Consider the following 19,669-nt stretch of genomic DNA (forward strand, 5'->3'; position numbering starts at 1 on the left):
TGGTGCCATTCATAGATAACATTCACTCCCACACTTCATTTCCAGTCTAATCCAGCACAGGAACCACATCATGTTCCACTGCAGCATTTGATCATTTCAATCCCCTGATCCCTTTACATACTTGCTCCTATAAAAGGTGGAAGGAATTAACCACTCATCTAAATTTATAATAGTTCTGGACAAGGAAACAGTATCTATTAAAAGTGATTAGAGAGATGGTAATTTTTTAAAAACATCTCACCTTTTAACTGGTTCTTCTCCATATTTCATTAGTAAGCGAATAGCCGTGGGTGCAGTGTAAAATTTTGTCACTTTGTATTTGTCAATTATCTCCCAGAGTCGACTTACATCTGGGTAAATTGGTAGACCTTCAAACTGGAAATAAATTTTTCAAAAAATTACTTAATAAAACATTAAAACAAAGATAGCTATATCTCAGTTTGATAGGTTTACGAAATCTATGGGTAGTTTTACTCTTTGTTCAGACAGCTGCTTCTATCTTTTCAATAACATGGTTTTCTAATCAATCAATTTGATCTTGATTGCAACAAAGTTGAATTTTCTGACTGAATTTTCAGTTTGAGGCCAATGCAAAATAATACGTTAAAGAAAGACTTCCCCCTCAGATTCAGTGCAATGAATGTTAGTAGTGTAAAATGTAAACAATTTTACAACACCAAGTTATAGTCCAGCAATTTTATTTTAAATTCACAAGCTTTCGGAGGCTTCCTCCTTCGTCAGGTGAACGATGTGAAAAATGAACAAAGTAGTGTAAAATGAACAAAGTGTAAAATGAACAGTCGTGTAAAATGAACAAAGATGACTGGTAGCATAGATGCATGATATTATAGGGTGTAGTAAGGGAAAGTCACGTGAGTGGTTGTCACGATTTTCTTTCACATCTTACTCATTGGTTAGGGTACTTTACCTATAGTAAATGGAATATAATACATGAGCAATTCTTCTATAGGAACTTCTCTGCTCAATGGATCTGTAGATAATATTGATACTCCAATACTAACCATAACACTTGTAGCACCATTGGCCAGAGGTCCATAAGTGAGATAGGAGTGGCCTGTGATCCACCCAATATCAGCTGTACACCAATACACATCATCGGGTTGGTAGTCAAACACATATTTAAAGGTTGTAGCAGTATAAAGAAGATAGCCTCCAATGGTGTGCTCAACGCCCTTTAAGAGAACAAACAGATTTGATTACAAACTTTAGAGCTTTTATTAAATAAACTAGCGTACAGGAAACAGTTCTGTCTGTAGAATGTATAGATAATATACACTAGTTTTAGTTAAATCCTACATTTAATATTGCTATTTGCATGCATCAAAAAAGCATTAATGAGTACTACTACTCCTCGTCCTCCCCTCCCAACTCTTCCTTGTACTTCTAATATACCCTAACCCAACTTTTTTGAAAGTAGCTTTAGTGTTATTGTTTCCCTATATTAAAACAGTGACTAGATTTCAAAAGTACTTTGGGACATCCTGAAGTCATGAAAGACGCTATATAAATACAAATTCTACCTTTCTTTTATCTACATAGTGTGAATTATCAAACAACAGATAACAGAACCAGGACAGAGTACAGCATCATATCATAAAATTTCTGCAATAAACCTTTCCAGGAGAATTTTTAGCTAGGTAGGTATTGTTAAATTTGAAATGAAACTGTTAGCTTCTTCTAAAATGACTTTAATTGTCTTTGTTCTGGAAACTTGAATTATAGCAAATACACAAACTCTGTCTAGAGTTGTAGACATACCTCAGGAGACTTCAAGCCCAATCTCCTGGATGAAGTAATTATATGTTAAATGCATCAGGGAGCTTGAAGGGTCCAATGTATACAAGTTTCCAACTAGTAAAGTAGATATACTTTATGATGAAGGGTCTTCAACCTGAAACATTGGGCCTGATGTTAGCAGGGCTGCGGGTTCTCGGCAGGGGGGCTATCGGGCGCGTGGGTAACGCGCCCAGTGAAATTAGTCAGCTTCCCGCGCAATCGTAGCATACAATCCACTAATTGGATCCACTTACCTGGTCCTCCGGGTTCCCCACTGCTGATCTGCGCGTCGGGCGGGCTGCGCATGCGCAGTAAGATCTGTCAGTTGGAGGAGCTCTATTTAAAGGGGCAGTCCTCCACTGACAGATGCTGCAACAAATAGAAAAAATTACAGCATGGAGCAGCCCAGGGGGAAGGCTGCTCCCAGTTTAATGATGCCTCACTCCAGGTATCAATACATGGGGTGAGGAGGAGGGGGAGGACAGAGATCTTTCTCCCAGCGGGCGGGAGGAAGCGGCCTGCCTCTGCCACCAGGAAGGCCTGGCTCGAGGTGGCAGAGGAGGTCACCAGCGCAACCAACGTATCGCCCACCTGCATACAGTGCAGGAGGCACTCCAATGACCTCAGTAGGTCAGCCAAAGTGAGTACACGTAGTCTTTCCCCTACACTCCGTCTGCCACATCACTACCCCCACCCCACATCTCCTTCTGCACTGCCAACACTGCTCTGTCACATCACCCCTCATACCCACTCAAACCTCATCCTCATCTTACCTGCACTTACTCACCTCGCCAGTACTCATCCCGCCACTACCGCTCAACCCAATCCTCATACAATCTCATGGCTTTATCTCATACTCACCCTCTCATGCACCTCTTTCACGGCCAGCCCCACTCAACCTGCCACTACCTGTGCTGCAGCCACAGGGCATGCATCACATATGTGCAGTAGGCAGCATAAGGCAAACGTGTCGTGAGCATGAAGGGGATGCACAAGGGTGTTTGAGGGTTTGTCATGGGTGTTACTTATATTGAATTTCTGACCAACTCACATTACATATTATATTGGCACCACTACTGCCATGTCTCCGCGAATCCTGTCTGGTTTGTGCAATAATGCCCTCTCCTGAGGATCACTATGAAGACCCACAACTGATGCCACCCATTGTGTCACTGCAGAGTGGGTGTAGGTGTATTTGCAGGGCTCTTTTGCGCAGACGACTGAGAGACGTCGGCGATGTCCCCGGTTGCACCCTGGAAGGATGCGGAGGAGAAGTTGTTGAGGGCAGTGGTGACTTTGACAGCGACAGGTAAGAAGATGGTGCTCGGGCCAGCCAGGAGCAGCTCGGCATGAAAGAGGCTGCAGATGTCCACGACTACATGTTGAGTGACTCTGAGCCTCTGTGTGCACTGCTGCTCAGAGAGGTCCAGGAAGCTGAGCCTCGGTCTGTGGACCCTGTGGCGAGGGTAGTGCCCTCCCTCCTGCTGTGCAGGTGGATGTGTCACAGCACTCTGTTGTGGAGCACCACGTGTCAGAGGTGGACGGCGAGGCTGGTGATGCTGTTCGCCCTCCGAGGAGGTCATGACTGCAGCTACGGCGGCCCCCATCCGCAAGATGTACATCTGAGGGGGTCCGCAAGGTAGGTACATGTCTCCGGACCCCGGGGTAAGTGTGCAGGTTGGTGACTTTGACTGTCAGGAGGAGGGTGGTGGAGGCCAAACTTTGTCCCAAGTGACACAGTGGCCTCCTGCAATGGGTGAGGGTCTCCCCCCCCCACCCCCCATCTGTCAAATGGACCTTTGCAGCTGCCACAGGCTGATGGCTGCAACACGTCCATTTGACCAGAGAGTGTTTCCCCCAGTGTGGGAAACAGTCCCAGCTTGCTCTAAAATCCCACCCCTCCTCACATAATCCCTTACTCAGGTTAGTTAATGACCTGAAATACCTAAATAAATACTTTCAAGTGGCATCCCGCTGGCTTTAATTGCCTGCGGGATTCCCACCAGCGGGGGCTGCGCGCGCACGCCGGCGCGTCAGCGGGAAACCCGGAAGTGCGTGGGTTCGAGGCGGGCTCCGGTCCCGCGCCGGGATTTCACGATTTTCGGAGTCCCCCGCCAGGAACGCACCCGATAGCGGGTGCTAAAATGACGCCCATTAACTTTGTTTCTTTCGCCACAGATGCTGAGTCACTTGCTGAGCATTTCCAGCATTTTCTGTTTTTATTTCAGATTTCCAGCATCCACTGTATTTTGCTTTTGAAAGTAGATATACTTATTATTTTTAAATGGTTGAACCAATGAAACAAGCTATGTTGCCCTTTGATTTGCAAATCAGTCAGGATGCAGAAATGATGAGGAGATGCCGGTGATGGACTGGGATTGACAAATGTAAGGAATCTTACAACACCAGGTTATAGTCCAACAGTTTTATTTGAAAGTCACAAGCTTTCAGAGGCTTTCTCCTTCGCCAGGTGAAGCCTCCGAAAGCTTGTGATTTTCAAATAAAACTGTTGGACTATAACCTGGTGTTGTAAGATTCCTTACAGGATGCAGAAAGCTCATTCTCGGGCTAATCCAATTATGTTTCAACCAAGCATTACTTGGGCTTGACGAGGTGTGAATTGTGGCTTGTCAAATGGTTCCATGTTCAATAATAAAAACAGAAAATGCTCGATCTTCTGTTGAGTGATACTGTATTCATTGTTCATGATGTTGGCCAGGGAAATTCCACAATCTCACAGTCTCAATGGGGAGTCATGCTTGCAGGAAGCATATCATGAAAAATTGTGGGTGTATACCCTGTGATTTTCCATTCATTAAAATTATTGGATTTAAGATCATGGGCTGAATGGCCTTGATTTTGTGCAGCGTGCTCCCTGTGATGGGGACTCCACGCCGGGAGTGCAGGCTACATATTTAAAATGTTGCAGCTAGTTAAAAGGTAAGTGGCCACATATGGGGGCAAATATTGTTTGAGTATTTATAAAGGTTTGAAATTGATTATTGAGCTGATTATTGTACTTGTAGCATGCAGCTTGCATGAAAATTAATGGATAACGTATGATGGGCTGCACACGTGATTTCCCGATCTGAAATCCTGGCAGACAACGCTCTGGTGACAAGCAGAAAATGTGCCCTTTAGTGCAAGAGGATAAATTTTTAAATTTTGCTTGTCATCAACCAAGCCACTGTCACTTGGTTCTGTGCTATATTCGTTCAGGTTCAGTGACAGATATGATGGAAAAAAGGCAATAGTTTTCCTGTGTACTAAAGTAAAGGGATCAGACTGCACATGAGTGGGTGAAAATACCAAATGCAGTTTCTTTGAACTGATCCAGGTGAAAACCATGACCCTGGCAGAGATATAAAAGTGTTTACATAGATTTCTTTATACTAGCAATCTGCCAAACTAAAGAGCAATTACATTATTATTGACTACATCAGACAAATCCTTCCCAAGGCACAGCTATCAGTGAAGCAACTTGTATAAAATGGTGCATGACCTATCATTTCAGTTAATATTTAAAAGGGTTCTACAGTAAGCAGGGAGGACATAATTCCCAAGACACATTTCTAAGCCCCTCCAGGACAAGTGTCCCTAGGTGTTGAGGAACTTTGTTCACGACTTGCTAAAGCATATAATCTGGGTCCATTCTCTAGTATGGGGGATTTCAACTTTCCAGTATTAAAATGGTCTGACGGTGAACCATCTAGTGCAGTAGGATGAGTAGCTGAAACTTTTGTGGCTATGATTAATGATTGTTTTCTTACACAAGATGTTGATGAAGCAACTAGGGGTAGTCAAATTCTAGATCTGCTTTTTGGCAATGACCCTAGTGCTGTATCAGATCTCCATGTGGGAGAATACCTGGCCAGCTTTGATCATAATATAATTAGATTTAATCTTATTTGCCAAGCAAAGGCTGCCGATAATCTAATGCTGGCTCCTGATTAAGGGTTAATTTTTCAAAAATGGCTGAAGATTTGGAAAAAGTCAATTGGTCAACCCTATTAGATAGGATAAATTAGTTGTCTTTAAACTCATTCTAAAACAAAAAAAGTCATGATGTCCTAATGGTTAAAAGAAGGGCACATGGGAAACAAAACCAAAATGGCTAACAAGAAATGTGCAAAGACAAAATAGACTTGAGCAGAAAGCATTTTACAAACTTAAGGAATATAACTCACAGGAGAAAAGGGACAAATATCACACACAATTAAGGGAGACAAAAGCCGCCACTAAAGAAGCTAAGAGATCTTTGGAAAAGAAGATGGTATACAATTGTGGTAGTAATAGCAAAAACTTTTTCAGCTAAGTCAGGAGTCAGAGAACAGTTAAAGATAGTATAGGGCCACTGAAAGACACTTCAGGACAGATTCAAACAGACTCCCAGGCTACACTCCTGTGGATGTTATTCAGTTTTCAGATTATGGGATGCACTGTAGACAATAAAATTATAAATATTAAAATAGATGTCATCTTGGATTGAATAGGAAATCTCGAAATAGATCAGGCGCCAGGTCAGGGATTCAAGAGGTAGGACAGGTGCCATGTGAGCCCCTTGCACATATCTTCAACAGCTCTATAGAGTCAGGGATTGTTCCCTTAGAATGAATGGTAGCTCATGTAATTCCAATTTTCAAAATGGAGACAAGTCAGAGCCAGGGAACTACAGGCCCAACAGTCTGACATCATTCAGAGGGAAGATGCCTGAAGGGATCTTAAGAGATGCTCTTTATGATTACTGGAAAAAGACAAGGGGCCATTACAGATGCCCAACATGGCTTCCAGAAAATAAGGTCTTTCCTGCCCATCGTGTTCGTATGTTCTGCTGTTCTAGGAGAAGGGATGTCATTACCTTTGGTTTTCCAGTTGATCCACTAGTGTAAAGGATAAACAGAGGGTCTTCAGAGTCACACCATTCAGGTTCACATTCATCACTGGCTTCCTTCACTAGCTCATGCCACCAGATATCAACATCTGCATTCCATGGAGTCTGAAATGCGTAAAGTCCAGTAAACACCATATTTAAAACTGCAAATAATTATAGAACCAACTAGCTGCAGCTTTTAAAATACATCAATTACATATAAGAATATATAATATATATTATGTTATAGTGTGCTGAGATATTGAAACACTTGTATTCTACAAAAACTGTATCAGGGCTAAACAAGCAATATGTACAACTTTTGATTCCCCAATCTTGGGATAGAAGACAGCAACAAAATAAAAATAAATGCTAGAAATCTGAAACAAAAAAATGCTGAAAAAATACAGATCTATAAAAAGAGGTGAGTTACAGTTTCATGTATTCTGATGAAGTCTTACATCCAAAATTTTAAATTTGCCCCTTAAAGATGCTGATTGATCTGCATATCTCCAGAATTTTCTGTTTTTGTTAAAAGAACAGGAGAGCTTGCACAAATAATATTTGTTCTTAAACACTTTTTTGTCTCAGAATGTCTCCAAGTGCTTCATAAAAAACTGCAGTGACTCTTATGTAGGCAAATACATTTAACTTGTGTCAGTAGTATCTCACAAATTGCAATGAGATGAAAGACTAATTTTGGTGGCTAAAGGAGGAAGGTTGGCCAGGACACTTGGAGCACTTCCTGCTCTTTTTCAAAATAATGCCATGAGATCTGCAATACCCACCTGAACTATCAGAATAGGCAGAAAGGATCTCAGGTTAATATCCCATCTAAAGATGTGGCAACCTTGATTCGGAGTTCAAAGCCTGATACTCAAATACACAACCACCTGACCCAGAGGCAAGAATGCTTCCAACTGAGCAGAGTTTAAGGCGGGTGGAAACACAATAGGAGCTTAAAAAAAACTTTTGGTATTTTCATATACTGCTTGAACAGAGTGACCAAACAGTTTTAAGATTCAGATATTAAAATTATGACGATAAAAACATTATATACTAATGCACTAGGAACATTGCAGCAAAGTCACAGCAGAAGGTTGCAGATTTTACATTAATAAAAGTTAATGTAGCATGCAGTTCTTAAGATCAAGAATTGTGCAGCAGTATTAGTATACAGGGAATTATACCATGAGCCATTCTGGCATTCCTTTGTTTCCTTTAGTTAGATTGAAGCCATGCAGTCAATGTACAGCAGGATTACTTTTTTTTTAAAAAGCCTTTCTACTTGTGCAGTGCAGCATCGCCGATGATTAAGTGATGGTTAGTTTTCTGTACCACAACTCCAGTATTTGATCAAGATGGATCACTAACACAAAAGAATCTCTATTAAGTTTACAGAATGGACTGAAGCCCTTAAACTTGAAAGGCCTCAAAAATGTAGAAAAAAAGCATTCTTTAAATACCATTGTGATTACGTAAAGCCAGAATTGACACGCATGTGCATGTTGTGGGAGAAGTAAAATGCCTGCAGCACTGCAATGTATTATCCTATCAAACAACCTTTACCTTTTGTACTCAATACAAGTCCACAATCCAACTTATAATCTCCCTTTTTAGTTCTTTTTGGTCATCAGAAGCCAGTTCAGCATATTTGCCCAAAGACACAGTTTGTACTCAATGACAGTTTACCAACAAAGTGTATGTTATTTCAAACACTAAAATATATTTTAAAAATTATAATTTATACAGTCCATAAAAAAAAACTTTGGATGCTTGGACAACTCCCATTGCCCAGAGCACATTAGATCATTTGCTTTCAGCAAGGTCTCCGTCATTCTTTATATTCCACGTACTTTAGAATAGGTTTATAATCCAACAGAGCTTACTGGGACAATGCTGCTTTGAGAGTTTCGTTCTCTGAAGCCTTGTAAGAACCAAGTGGCTCTTGTTAGTCCTTTGGCTGTGTAAGCTGGAGTATTTGTTGGAACAGGAGGTAGCCAGCTGGATGGACCATGCTTACATGATGTGAAACAATTTTTCCACAATCAATAACATCCAATTATGTTTGAGTGAGAGCACACAAGCAGTGTCGTACAAGAGCAAGAATTACCTATAGGGAAGATAAAGTTCAGGGAAAGATAACCATACCAAATCTAAATTTTCTACTTCATTCATTTGTTTTCCACATACTTAAATGTCACAATAAGTATGGTAAAATATTCAAGATTTGAATTGAGGATTACATTACATGTCAGTGGAACTGGCGAGTTTAGAAAAGCCATCTTGTCTTTGCAGATCACTTTCTAGCATTTCAATCTTTCAATCTGGCCCTCTGGAGTAACTGAAATGAGCTTCAAACTCCTCAGAATTGCACTTGATAGAAGGCAATAAAAAAACCACTGACATCTGGTTGCTATAAAAGCCCCATAACTCTACGTACAAAAATGGAACAAACTAAAATTTCAATTTGAGCAAAACACACAAGATAAAAGGAGAGAAATGGACAACACTCCAAACTGGAGTGTCAGATGTAAAATGTTTTCACCAGCTGAAAAGGAGATCCAAATGAGATAATTCAGGAATTATTGCAACTGGCTGAACAGCAAGGAAAAACAGCTACCAATGGGAAATGAGAACTGAAGACCAATATAGAACTTTGGCTTTAATACGGTATATCTATGGAGGTGGAAAGAATTTCATGGCACTAAGAGGCTACAACAAAGTTCTTAAATGGTAAATTGTCAATGTAATTTCTTCCTCAACGCACATCAGTAAAATAGTGCCCCGAGCTTCAACTTTCATTCAACTCAAGGACACCTCTGAACCAGTGTGGACACTAATCACAATCTCATGGCAAAATAATACAAATAATTCAACACTCTACTTATCTTGTTCCTGGCCACTATATCAGACATGGTTAAATTATAGGCCGCTTCTCAGTTACATAATAACAACTAATCCATTTATGCAGTACCAGTTTATAGACATGGGAAAGAAGGGCATGAATAGTTCGTAGCTTATCATTGTTCTATTTTGATTTTCTTAGTGAATCTTGAACGAAACATAGCCAGAATCCACGAACATTGGGATTCTCTTGAATCCCTAATTTAGGTGTTGTTTTTATTTTAAAAAGCCTTTTGATAGCTTCAATATGTTGCTCAGACTGTATGGAACAGGATACATAAAAACTTGTGTGAGGATAATCTTAAAAAAAAACACTGGTGTACATCCAGTACAAATGTATTCAGTAGAAAAAGTACACGGCAGCTATACATTGCCAGGCAGTTCCACGAATAATGTTAATAAACCAAGAGGAGGGGGGCAAGAGAAACAGATAGCAAAGCTAAGGTGCAGGTTTCAAAGTTGCCAGCTACATTAAAACTAAAATACCTGTATTTTATGACGAACATTCTTTGCTTTCTCATTGTACTTTTCCTGTAGAAAGTCCACAGTTGAAAGATGCAACATTTTGGCAAGTACAGGTTTTCCTTTTGAAAACTTTATACTTTTGTAACTAAAACAGATTTTCTGAGACCCCTCCCATCCAACACTATTGCACATAAATTCCAAAATAAATCTAAGCAGTAAATTGACTAGAAGTTTGCATATTTAATATTAAATACAGTTTAACAATTGGAAAGAACACAACTGTTAAAAAAAAAATCAAGGTTTGCTGCTCACACTTTCAGAAATCAAAATGAATCACTGCAGCTGTCTGAGTCAAACAATCTATACTAATCAGTTCTAATGAAGAGTGGATTGAGGGAAGAGCATTACAATCCTGTATTCAGATATTTGCAGAACAAAGCAAATTCAAAGTATACCACTTCTGAGCCAAGCAACTCCAAAAGGGGAAAAAAAAAATCTTCTCAGCGCAATTAATTTTATCCTAGTTTACAGCGTCTGTTAAAATATTTTTGTTATTCCTCACCAGCAGGTTGTGGCAGGGGCGCTTTGCAGGTGGCGACTGTGGGTAGGTTGAAGCTTCATCTGTACAAGTTTCTTCTGTAGCTCCAAGGTGCTTTACGACAATGCACTTTTCAACAGGGTAGTTCCTTCAAAGTTAAGAAAATTACTTTAGAGCTGGGAGCAACTTTCAGAGTTTTAAAAAAAGGATAGAAACAAATTAAGAGGGAGGAACAAAAAAGATTACAGAAAAGACACCAGAAAATCTCAATAGTATCTTTATGATTCACATGCATTAAAACGGATAAGATTTTGAAGATCACTTGTAGAAAGATTACACAATACATACCTCTCTCTGCACTTCCTGAGTGCTTCATCCACTATCTGTTTCAGGTTTATGAGTTTATCTCCTCTGTAAAATCCATCTAAAAAAAGACAAGAATTATGCATGTTACATATTTAGACTTGTTTGTAGCTTTTTCACTGGATTGTTAACCTCGTGTAAATTAGCCAGAAGGGAATGCTGATGCCCACTGAAGATGTCCGACAAGACGTCAACCCTCTTCCCGCATCTGGCGCAATCACAAACTCCAAGATGCCCTACCACAAACAGCTTTAAAGGCCTGGCCTGAGAAAAGCATCACAGTATGACCAATTAATCCACACCGCACAGTTCCTTCCCTTCCACAGACCAGCCAGCAGATACCAGCTCACCCCACCCTAGCCTTCAGCTTGTATGTCACTATCTCTCAAACAACAACCAACATGCCACACCTCCCTGCTTCTAAATTGCTAAACTGCCCTTGTTAATGCAGAATTAGGTAATGTCTGTTATTTACATGCATTTGTGTAAATAAGAACTAAAAATACAATTATATGGCATTGCAAACCACTGCATAAACCAAATGTGTTGTCAATTTATATACTGCTCTTTTCTTCTCTTCCTCAAATTAAAATCTAGCCAGCATAAATCACTTCCGATGAAGGACCAGACCCAAAACATTAATTTGTCTTTTCTCTTTACAGACGGTGGCAAACATCATGGCCTCGATTTTTATGCGGTGGGGGTGAAGCAGTGCTGCAAGCCCGCTAACGGGTGGCACAACCAGAGAGTTCAGGCACGTGGAGACCCTGCTGATCTTAACGGAAGGGCCTCATTTAAATAAATGTTCCTGGAGTCCCGCCTGATACCCAGCCAGATTCACTACCTGGCCAGCGGGTGGGAGTGGGAATTTGGCAAAAGAAGGCCACAACCGGGGACTTGTGGAAATGGTGCTATTAACAACAATTTATTTTTATAGCATTAATCTCTGATTCTAGCCTATTCTACACTTAAAAAAATGAAAATTAATGTCAATCAACAGGAATACTATTACTCTGCAGTTTAAGATGTATTTATACTGCACCTACAAATTAAGTGCTTAAGTGCTTCAGGAGCGTGCAGCAGGAAGCCTGGATGCTTTGCTATGGGGTAAGTGATAGGCAGAGCTTTGTGCAAAATACAACATTGGGAAATGGCTGTTTATTTACCTGCTGTAATTAGGAAAGAACAGCGAGAATCCAGAATTCGTTCACACAGAGATTCTGAAGAAAAGCCTGCAAACTGAATATTAAAATTATAATTATTTGATAATTCAACCACAGTAAATGATATCTACCGGATTTATATAGAGCAACTGGTCTAATAACTGATTGTAAATATGGTGCATTGTAGTAGTGAGTGAGCTTTTCTGTGTAGAGTTGTGGACAGCCCCAGTAGTCACTGTGTCACTTGTGTTAATGCTTGCAGTTTTCGTTGCGAGACTAGGTCTTTGTCATTAACCCGGTTGGGCAGCACAAAGCATGCTCCAGATGTAGGGCAAGAAACATGCTGTTGATATAACAGCTGGCAGAGGACCAGGAACAGGGGCAGATTTTGAATAATTTCTCCGGAAGCACCTGATTGTCTTAGGCTGGGTCGACTTCCATAGTGTCTCAATCAACATTACTAGGCAGAAGGGCTCCTTCTGCCACCTCAGTAAGATGCACTGATTATTACATCTCACTGAGTGTAACTAGGAGAAAACACGAGATTTCACCAGTGTTGGCATTGGGGGGGAACCACAATAGGAACAACCAGTAGAGAGTATGTTGATTAAGGTTCAAAGGTATACTTAGTAATTTTATGGCTGTCACACAGTAGCTTCTGCCAAGAGCGATGGATCTTTCGGCTTAATCAATAAACGGTGAGGACTGTGCCCTCCCACCACAGCTTTTCAAACACTCTGCTTTGACACTGTGGGGGGGGTTCTACCTGTGCTGAAGAGTGGAATATGGCATCTCCTGAGATTCATTTTAATTTACCCATCTATTAGTTTATTACAAATTGAGACGATGTACACTGCTTCACAAATGGAGTCTCAATCACCTGACAGGGTCTTCCTCAGGTCTCTCTTCCAGGCTATTTTTGCTGCATTTGTATTTTCCAGGCTCATGCAAGTGAAAATTCTATATATCCTTAAAATTAGTTCTGCTGTATCTTTGTTGCTTGAGAAGGAGATTTCTAGGGTTGTGAGTGGCCAAGTGACTCTCGCCCAATTGGTCTGGACAATTAAGACATTTATTGAAAAGCTAAACAGGTCCTAACATTTAGATTTCCAAATTACAGCCAAATATGAAATTGGCTGTAATCACATTTACCATTATTATGGAGGCTAGCAATCATATAATTTTTTCTTACCACAATGGAATGTATTGCCCCTATTCTGGCACAAGCTAACATGGCAACAACAAGTTCTATAATCATTGGCATGTAGATTGAAACTCTGTCTCCCTTCTTCACTCCTGTAGATTTGAAATAAAAAAGGAGTAAGTAGTGGCATAACATGACAGGAAACATAACTGTTTGGGGTTCTGGTTAGTTCATGTGCATCCACACTACAGACAGTGCAACAGAATGTGCAGCAATTGAAATTCATACTCTACCACCCTTTGTTTTGTTGTATCTTAGCATTAGTTCACATGCAAAATCCAAATGCTTGTCTACTGATTACATGCTGATTTTCACCTACATGGTTTATCTATTCAAAACAGTATTTATACTGAGATATCACAGCCAAATCTTTACTACAAGACACTTTAGAAAAAGCGTAATAATGGTTCCAAAGTCTTGAAATACTTTATTTCTGTGCCTTCCCACCCCATACAAAAGATAAAAATCAAAACATAGCTGACCAGATTCATACTAGGTCACTACCTATGTTACTTCCAATAGGTAGCCATCTGAAAATAAACTTGTACTCAACTCACCACAATGCTTCCCATATGGCTTTTTCTTTTTAAAAAAAGGGGAAAAAACACACAAGGTTCTTTTACAAAAATGATGAACTGAAAGTTTAAACTAAAGTGGGAAAAGTAGTTGAAGAATGATATAAGCAGCTAAAAAAAATTTTTACCTAATATTTGATGCTTATAAAATGTTTAGCCACCTCCAATTACTAGCTCAAGCCAAATTAAAAAGATGTTTTGCAAAACAATTCCACAGGACCATAAAAATTCAGAGACAATTATTTATGTTTGGAAAAGCTACGTATGATCGCATCAAACAATGGGAGGTTAAGTACAGGTAACCCTTTGTTTACAAAGAAATCATTAAAATAATATTTAAACAGATTTAACAAAACATATGTTAAACATCACTGGAAGGAACTAGCTTAGAGAAGATATTGAGTCAGATAAGTGAGGAAAATTAAGGTACTGAAGCTGACCCTGGTTTCAATAATTTCTCTAGATTTGATAATTCAAGTAAATGATTCAGTCACATATTAAAGAGCAATGCATGCTGCCATTAGGTCAGAGGCTCATACTTGTGAACCTCCATAATACATGTTTATCCAACCTCAGTCTACTCCTGTAGGAAGGTACATAGCAAAAGTTCCACAGGGGAGCTTGAGAATGCACTGTCATACCAGTGCTGTTCCCGTACAAACACTTCACACACTTGTACTAAATTCCATTGCGCACTTGCATTAACTGGTTTTAAAAAAAGTGCAGTGGACTTTAATACGAGCACATTAAATGTTCATATGGGAACAGGCCAGTTCAAAAATACACCCCGCTATTTTTGAACAGATATGCCTGGAACTAGATTTGCCATCATCTTTACTTCAGGTGACACGTGTATGAGGAATACCACAGAGGGGAGAACGGTAGTTGCATAAAAGTATACAAAACTTTTTCAGTCTGAGCCTGGGATGCTGGATGGATTATCTCCCTCAAAAAAAGGCAGATGCACCCCCTGCTAGAAATGTAAATGTATATTTTCTGACCGGTGCTGTTCCCATACGAACACTTAACGCACATGTATCAAAGTCCACTGTGCACTTGCATTACCATTCCCAACATAAACTGAGTTACTCAGGAAGGAGTTTGGAAAAACAGCCAACACCTGAGAGAATCTTTGGAATTCTCTACCCTGGAGGGCTGTGGATGCTGAGTCATTGAGTATATTCAAGGCCGAGATAGATAGATTTTTGGACTCTAGGGGAATCAAGGTATATGGGGATCGGGCAGGAAAGTGGAGTTGAGATTGAAAATCAGCCATGATCTGAGTGAATGGCGGAGCAGGCTCGAGGGGACATATGGCCTATTCCTGCGCCTATTTCTTATGTTCTAACAGCCAACACCTCTGGAGTTCAGTTAGGCTTCACTGTGAAGCAGAAGACATGTATAAGGCTGGTATAAAATTTGTCAATATCATTATGGTTTTATGGAGAATAAACATTCAGTGGTAGAGTTTCTGCTAGTTTGCGCTGATAAGCCGAACCAGTGCAAAAGATTGCGGAAAATCGATTCACGCTGGGCGTAAATTACGTCCAGCGTAATTCGAGTTTCCGCAAAGTTTTGCGCTGGTTCAAAAATCATTGTGCTGAAGCCGGCCCTGTCCCCCCGATCAAAATAACGAGATGGCGAGTTTCCACCGGTTGCGTTCATTCAAGGAGAGTCTTCAAAATTGAGCTTGTTTTCTTAGTAGCACAGGCAGCAGTAGGCAGGTTTTAAAAGTTTTTACATATTAAAAAAAAATGTAAGTTAGTAAGAAACTGTCTAGTGTACACCAATGAAAGTAGTAAATGGTTCAGTATAGTTTTTATAAGTCATTTTCTGTGATTTAAAATCAGGTTACTCACAGGTGGAGGACTAGACACTCTTATTTTTTGTGATAAACCCATTTTAAGCTGTATTAATAAAAGTGCACCAGGTTACCAATCTTAAATACATCAATGAATATTTTTTATTGCAAGAAAAAAAAACGATTATACTCTATTAAACTGCCGGATTGCATTGATTCATGGAAGATTTTACATTTGTTGATTATGCAAATACATTTTAGTGGAAACTCAAGCTGTTACCTAACCGGCGCAATTTGCACTCAATAGCGCCCAAAGCGGAAACTCTACCCTTCAGTGTTAAACTAGAAATTTCATTCACTTGTCACACTACAACTTTTAGGAAACTTATGCCCATTGTGACACAGAAGTCAAAGAATAAAGCCAATAATCGCACCTCATCTACTGATAACCTCCCAAGTTATTGGCTAGTCAAGGAGTAATAGTGGCCGGGGTTTTCCACTTCTGTGCTCACTAGTCTGCGATCTTTCTGCCCATTAAAGTGAATGGATGGAAAACCTTGGTCACTGTTTCAGCCTCAATAGGGTTGCCAATCCTCCAGGATTGTCCTGGAGTCTCTACGAATTAAAGTTTAATCTCCTGGACACTGCTGTGAGCAACCCAGGAGAAAAATCATACAGGCATTAAAAATTTTTTTAAAATTTTCTTTGAACACTTTCATTTATTAGTTATAAAAATATTGGATTGGAGATGGAAAAGAAGGCTGTTTGACTGGGCAAGGTGGTTGGAATTGGGAGGTCATGTGATCATACTTCCAGGAATACGTCCAACTAGATTTGGCCACGCGAGTCCCAAGTGCAACAGCTTGAGATAACATCACTCTAGAATTAATTGCGCATCATGGTGTTCATCCAAACTGTTCTATATCTACCTGTACAAGTCTGAACCTTTAGCCAGTATACAGCGCAAGTGTGTAGGGCTAGGTTTATGAACAATAACATCTTAAAGTAGCAGCACCACTAGGGAAATACATACTTGCTTTGTCATGCATTACGTATGTGTCTGCAGCAACAGCAACAATGCATTTATATTGCGTTTTTAAACATAAAAAAGTTCCAAGGTGCTTCACAGAGATGCAAGATTAAAAAAAGTGGCGCTCTTAAATTCTGGAGGAGTGCCCAGTGTGTGCAGCCCCTGTAATCTTGCTGGCACAACTGAGACAGCATTATTTAATATGCTCCAGTCACAATGATCAGGTTAGAAAACAAGAGTGTAATATATCTGAACTGAATGAGCACATTGAGAAGTGCTATCACTGGGACTGATCCAAAGAGGACGAGTTTTTGCATGCAATCCATAACTTGCTGTGCTGTATCATTCACTGCGATTTTTAGTTGTTTTAGCTTAGTGTATCGGTACCAATGTACAATTCCAAAATTGAAATAATCCTATGTAATCCATAAGCCTATATAGCAGACAGCAACTAAAAGAAAAAAATTCAGATTAGTTTTAAAGTTTCAATAAAAAAACCTTTACGTTTAGTGTTCTACGAAAAACAATCAAGCATTTTATTGGTAAATTTAAATTAAAATTCCCCAACTGAGGTAAGGAGTGGACTTGTGTCGGGGTCGGGGGCAGTGCGTCGGACTAAATAAAGAGCGAGGCCCGGGGAGTAGGCCTCAATCGGAGTGCCTGAGGTAAGGAGTGGACGTGCGTCGGGGTCGGGGGCAGTGCGTCGGACTAAATAAAGAGCGAGGCCCGGGGAGTAGGCCTCAATCGGAGTGCCTGAGGTAAGGAGTGGACGTGCGTCGGGGTCGGGGGCAGTGCGTCGGACTAAATAAAGAGCGAGGCCCGGGGAGTAGGCCTCAATCGGAGTGCCTGAGGTAAGGAGTGGACGTGCGTCGGGGTCGGGGGCAGTGCGTCGGACTAAATAAAGAGCGAGGCCCGGGGAGTAGGCCTCAATCGGAGTGCCTGAGGTAAGGAGTGGACGTGCGTCGGGGTCGGGGGCAGTGCGTCGGACTAAATAAAGAGCGAGGCCCGGGGAGTAGGCCTCAATCGGAGTGCCTGAGGTAAGGAGTGGACGTGCGTCGGGGTCGGGGGCAGTGCGTCGGACTAAATAAAGAGCGAGGCCCGGGGAGTAGGCCTCAATCGGAGTGCCTGAGGTAAGGAGTGGACGTGCGTCGGGGTCGGGGGCAGTGCGTCGGACTAAATAAAGAGCGAGGCCCGGGGAGTAGGCCTCAATCGGAGTGCCTGAGGTAAGGAGTGGACGTGCGTCGGGGTCGGGGGCAGTGCGTCGGACTAAATAAAGAGCGAGGCCCGGGGAGTAGGCCTCAATCGGAGTGCCTGAGGTAAGGAGTGGACGTGCGTCGGGGTCGGGGGCAGTGCGTCGGACTAAATAAAGAGCGAGGCCCGGGGAGTAGGCCTCAATCGGAGTGCCTGAGGTAAGGAGTGGACGTGCGTCGGGGTCGGGGGCAGTGCGTCGGACTAAATAAAGAGCGAGGCCCGGGGAGTAGGCCTCAATCGGAGTGCCTGAGGTAAGGAGTGGACGTGCGTCGGGGTCGGGGGCAGTGCGTCGGACTAAATAAAGAGCGAGGCCCGGGGAGTAGGCCTCAATCGGAGTGCCTGAGGTAAGGAGTGGACGTGCGTCGGGGTCGGGGGCAGTGCGTCGGACTAAATAAAGAGCGAGGCCCGGGGAGTAGGCCTCAATCGGAGTGCCTGAGGTAAGGAGTGGACGTGCGTCGGGGTCGGGGGCAGTGCGTCGGACTAAATAAAGAGCGAGGCCCGGGGAGTAGGCCTCAATCGGAGTGCCTGAGGTAAGGAGTGGACGTGCGTCGGGGTCGGGGGCAGTGCGTCGGGGTCGGGGGCAGTGCGTCGGGGTCGGGGGCAGTGCGTCGGGGTCGGGGGCAGTGCGTCGGGGTCGGGGGCAGTGCGTCGGGGTCGGGGGCAGTGCGTCGGGGTCGGGGGCAGTGCGTCGGGGTCGGGGGCAGTGCGTCGGGGTCGGGGGCAGTGCGTCGGGGTCGGGGGCAGTGCGTCGGGGTCGGGGGCAGTGCGTCGGGGTCGGGGGCAGTGCGTCGGGGTCGGGGGCAGTGCGTCGGGGTCGGGGGCAGTGCGTCGGGGTCGGGGGCAGTGCGTCGGGGTCGGGGGCAGTGCGTCGGGGTCGGGGGCAGTGCGTCGGGGTCGGGGGCAGTGCGTCGGGGTCGGGGGCAGTGCGTCGGGGTCGGGGGCAGTGCGTCGGGGTCGGGGGCAGTGCGTCGGGGTCGGGGGCAGTGCGTCGGGGTCGGGGGCAGTGCGTCGGGGTCGGGGGCAGTGCGTCGGGGTCGGGGGCAGTGCGTCGGGGTCGGGGGCAGTGCGTCGGGGTCGGGGGCAGTGCGTCGGGGTCGGGGGCAGTGCGTCGGGGTCGGGGGCAGTGCGTCGGGGTCGGGGGCAGTGCGTCGGGGTCGGGGGCAGTGCGTCGGGGTCGGGGGCAGTGCGTCGGGGTCGGGGGCAGTGCGTCGGGGTCGGGGGCAGTGCGTCGGGGTCGGGGGCAGTGCGTCGGGGTCGGGGGCAGTGCGTCGGGGTCGGGGGCAGTGCGTCGGGGTCGGGGGCAGTGCGTCGGGGTCGGGGGCAGTGCGTCGGGGTCGGGGGCAGTGCGTCGGGGTCGGGGGCAGTGCGTCGGGGTCGGGGGCAGTGCGTCGGGGTCGGGGGCAGTGCGTCGGGGTCGGGGGCAGTGCGTCGGGGTCGGGGGCAGTGCGTCGGGGTCGGGGGCAGTGCGTCGGGGTCGGGGGCAGTGCGTCGGGGTCGGGGGCAGTGCGTCGGGGTCGGGGGCAGTGCGTCGGGGTCGGGGGCAGTGCGTCGGGGTCGGGGGCAGTGCGTCGGGGTCGGGGGCAGTGCGTCGGGGTCGGGGGCAGTGCGTCGGGGTCGGGGGCAGTGCGTCGGGGTCGGGGGCAGTGCGTCGGGGTCGGGGGCAGTGCGTCGGGGTCGGGGGCAGTGCGTCGGGGTCGGGGGCAGT

General features: G+C 43.7%; 1 protein-coding gene across 3 annotated transcripts in view; it reads right to left on the bottom strand.

Moving 5' to 3' along the window:
• acss2 (acyl-CoA synthetase short chain family member 2) overlaps positions 1–19,669 on the bottom strand; it is a 70,389-nt gene that overhangs the window by 18,979 nt on the left and 31,741 nt on the right. For 2 of the 3 annotated variants that reach the window (XM_068000413.1, XM_068000415.1), the window contains 8 exons: positions 13,296–13,399; positions 12,107–12,179; positions 10,926–11,001; positions 10,602–10,725; positions 10,061–10,105; positions 6,656–6,793; positions 1,023–1,193; positions 242–375 (listed from right to left, as the gene is read on the bottom strand). In XM_068000413.1, the coding sequence (XP_067856514.1) occupies positions 242–375; positions 1,023–1,193; positions 6,656–6,793; positions 10,061–10,105; positions 10,602–10,725; positions 10,926–11,001; positions 12,107–12,179; positions 13,296–13,399 (865 nt within the window). The remainder of the gene's footprint in view (positions 1–241; positions 376–1,022; positions 1,194–6,655; positions 6,794–10,060; positions 10,106–10,601; positions 10,726–10,925; positions 11,002–12,106; positions 12,180–13,295; positions 13,400–19,669) is intronic. The other variant, XM_068000414.1, reaches the window with a different exon arrangement.

This window comes from Heptranchias perlo, chromosome 19 (genome assembly GCF_035084215.1).
Source record: "Heptranchias perlo isolate sHepPer1 chromosome 19, sHepPer1.hap1, whole genome shotgun sequence".
NCBI classification, from domain to species: Eukaryota; Metazoa; Chordata; class Chondrichthyes; order Hexanchiformes; family Hexanchidae; genus Heptranchias; species Heptranchias perlo.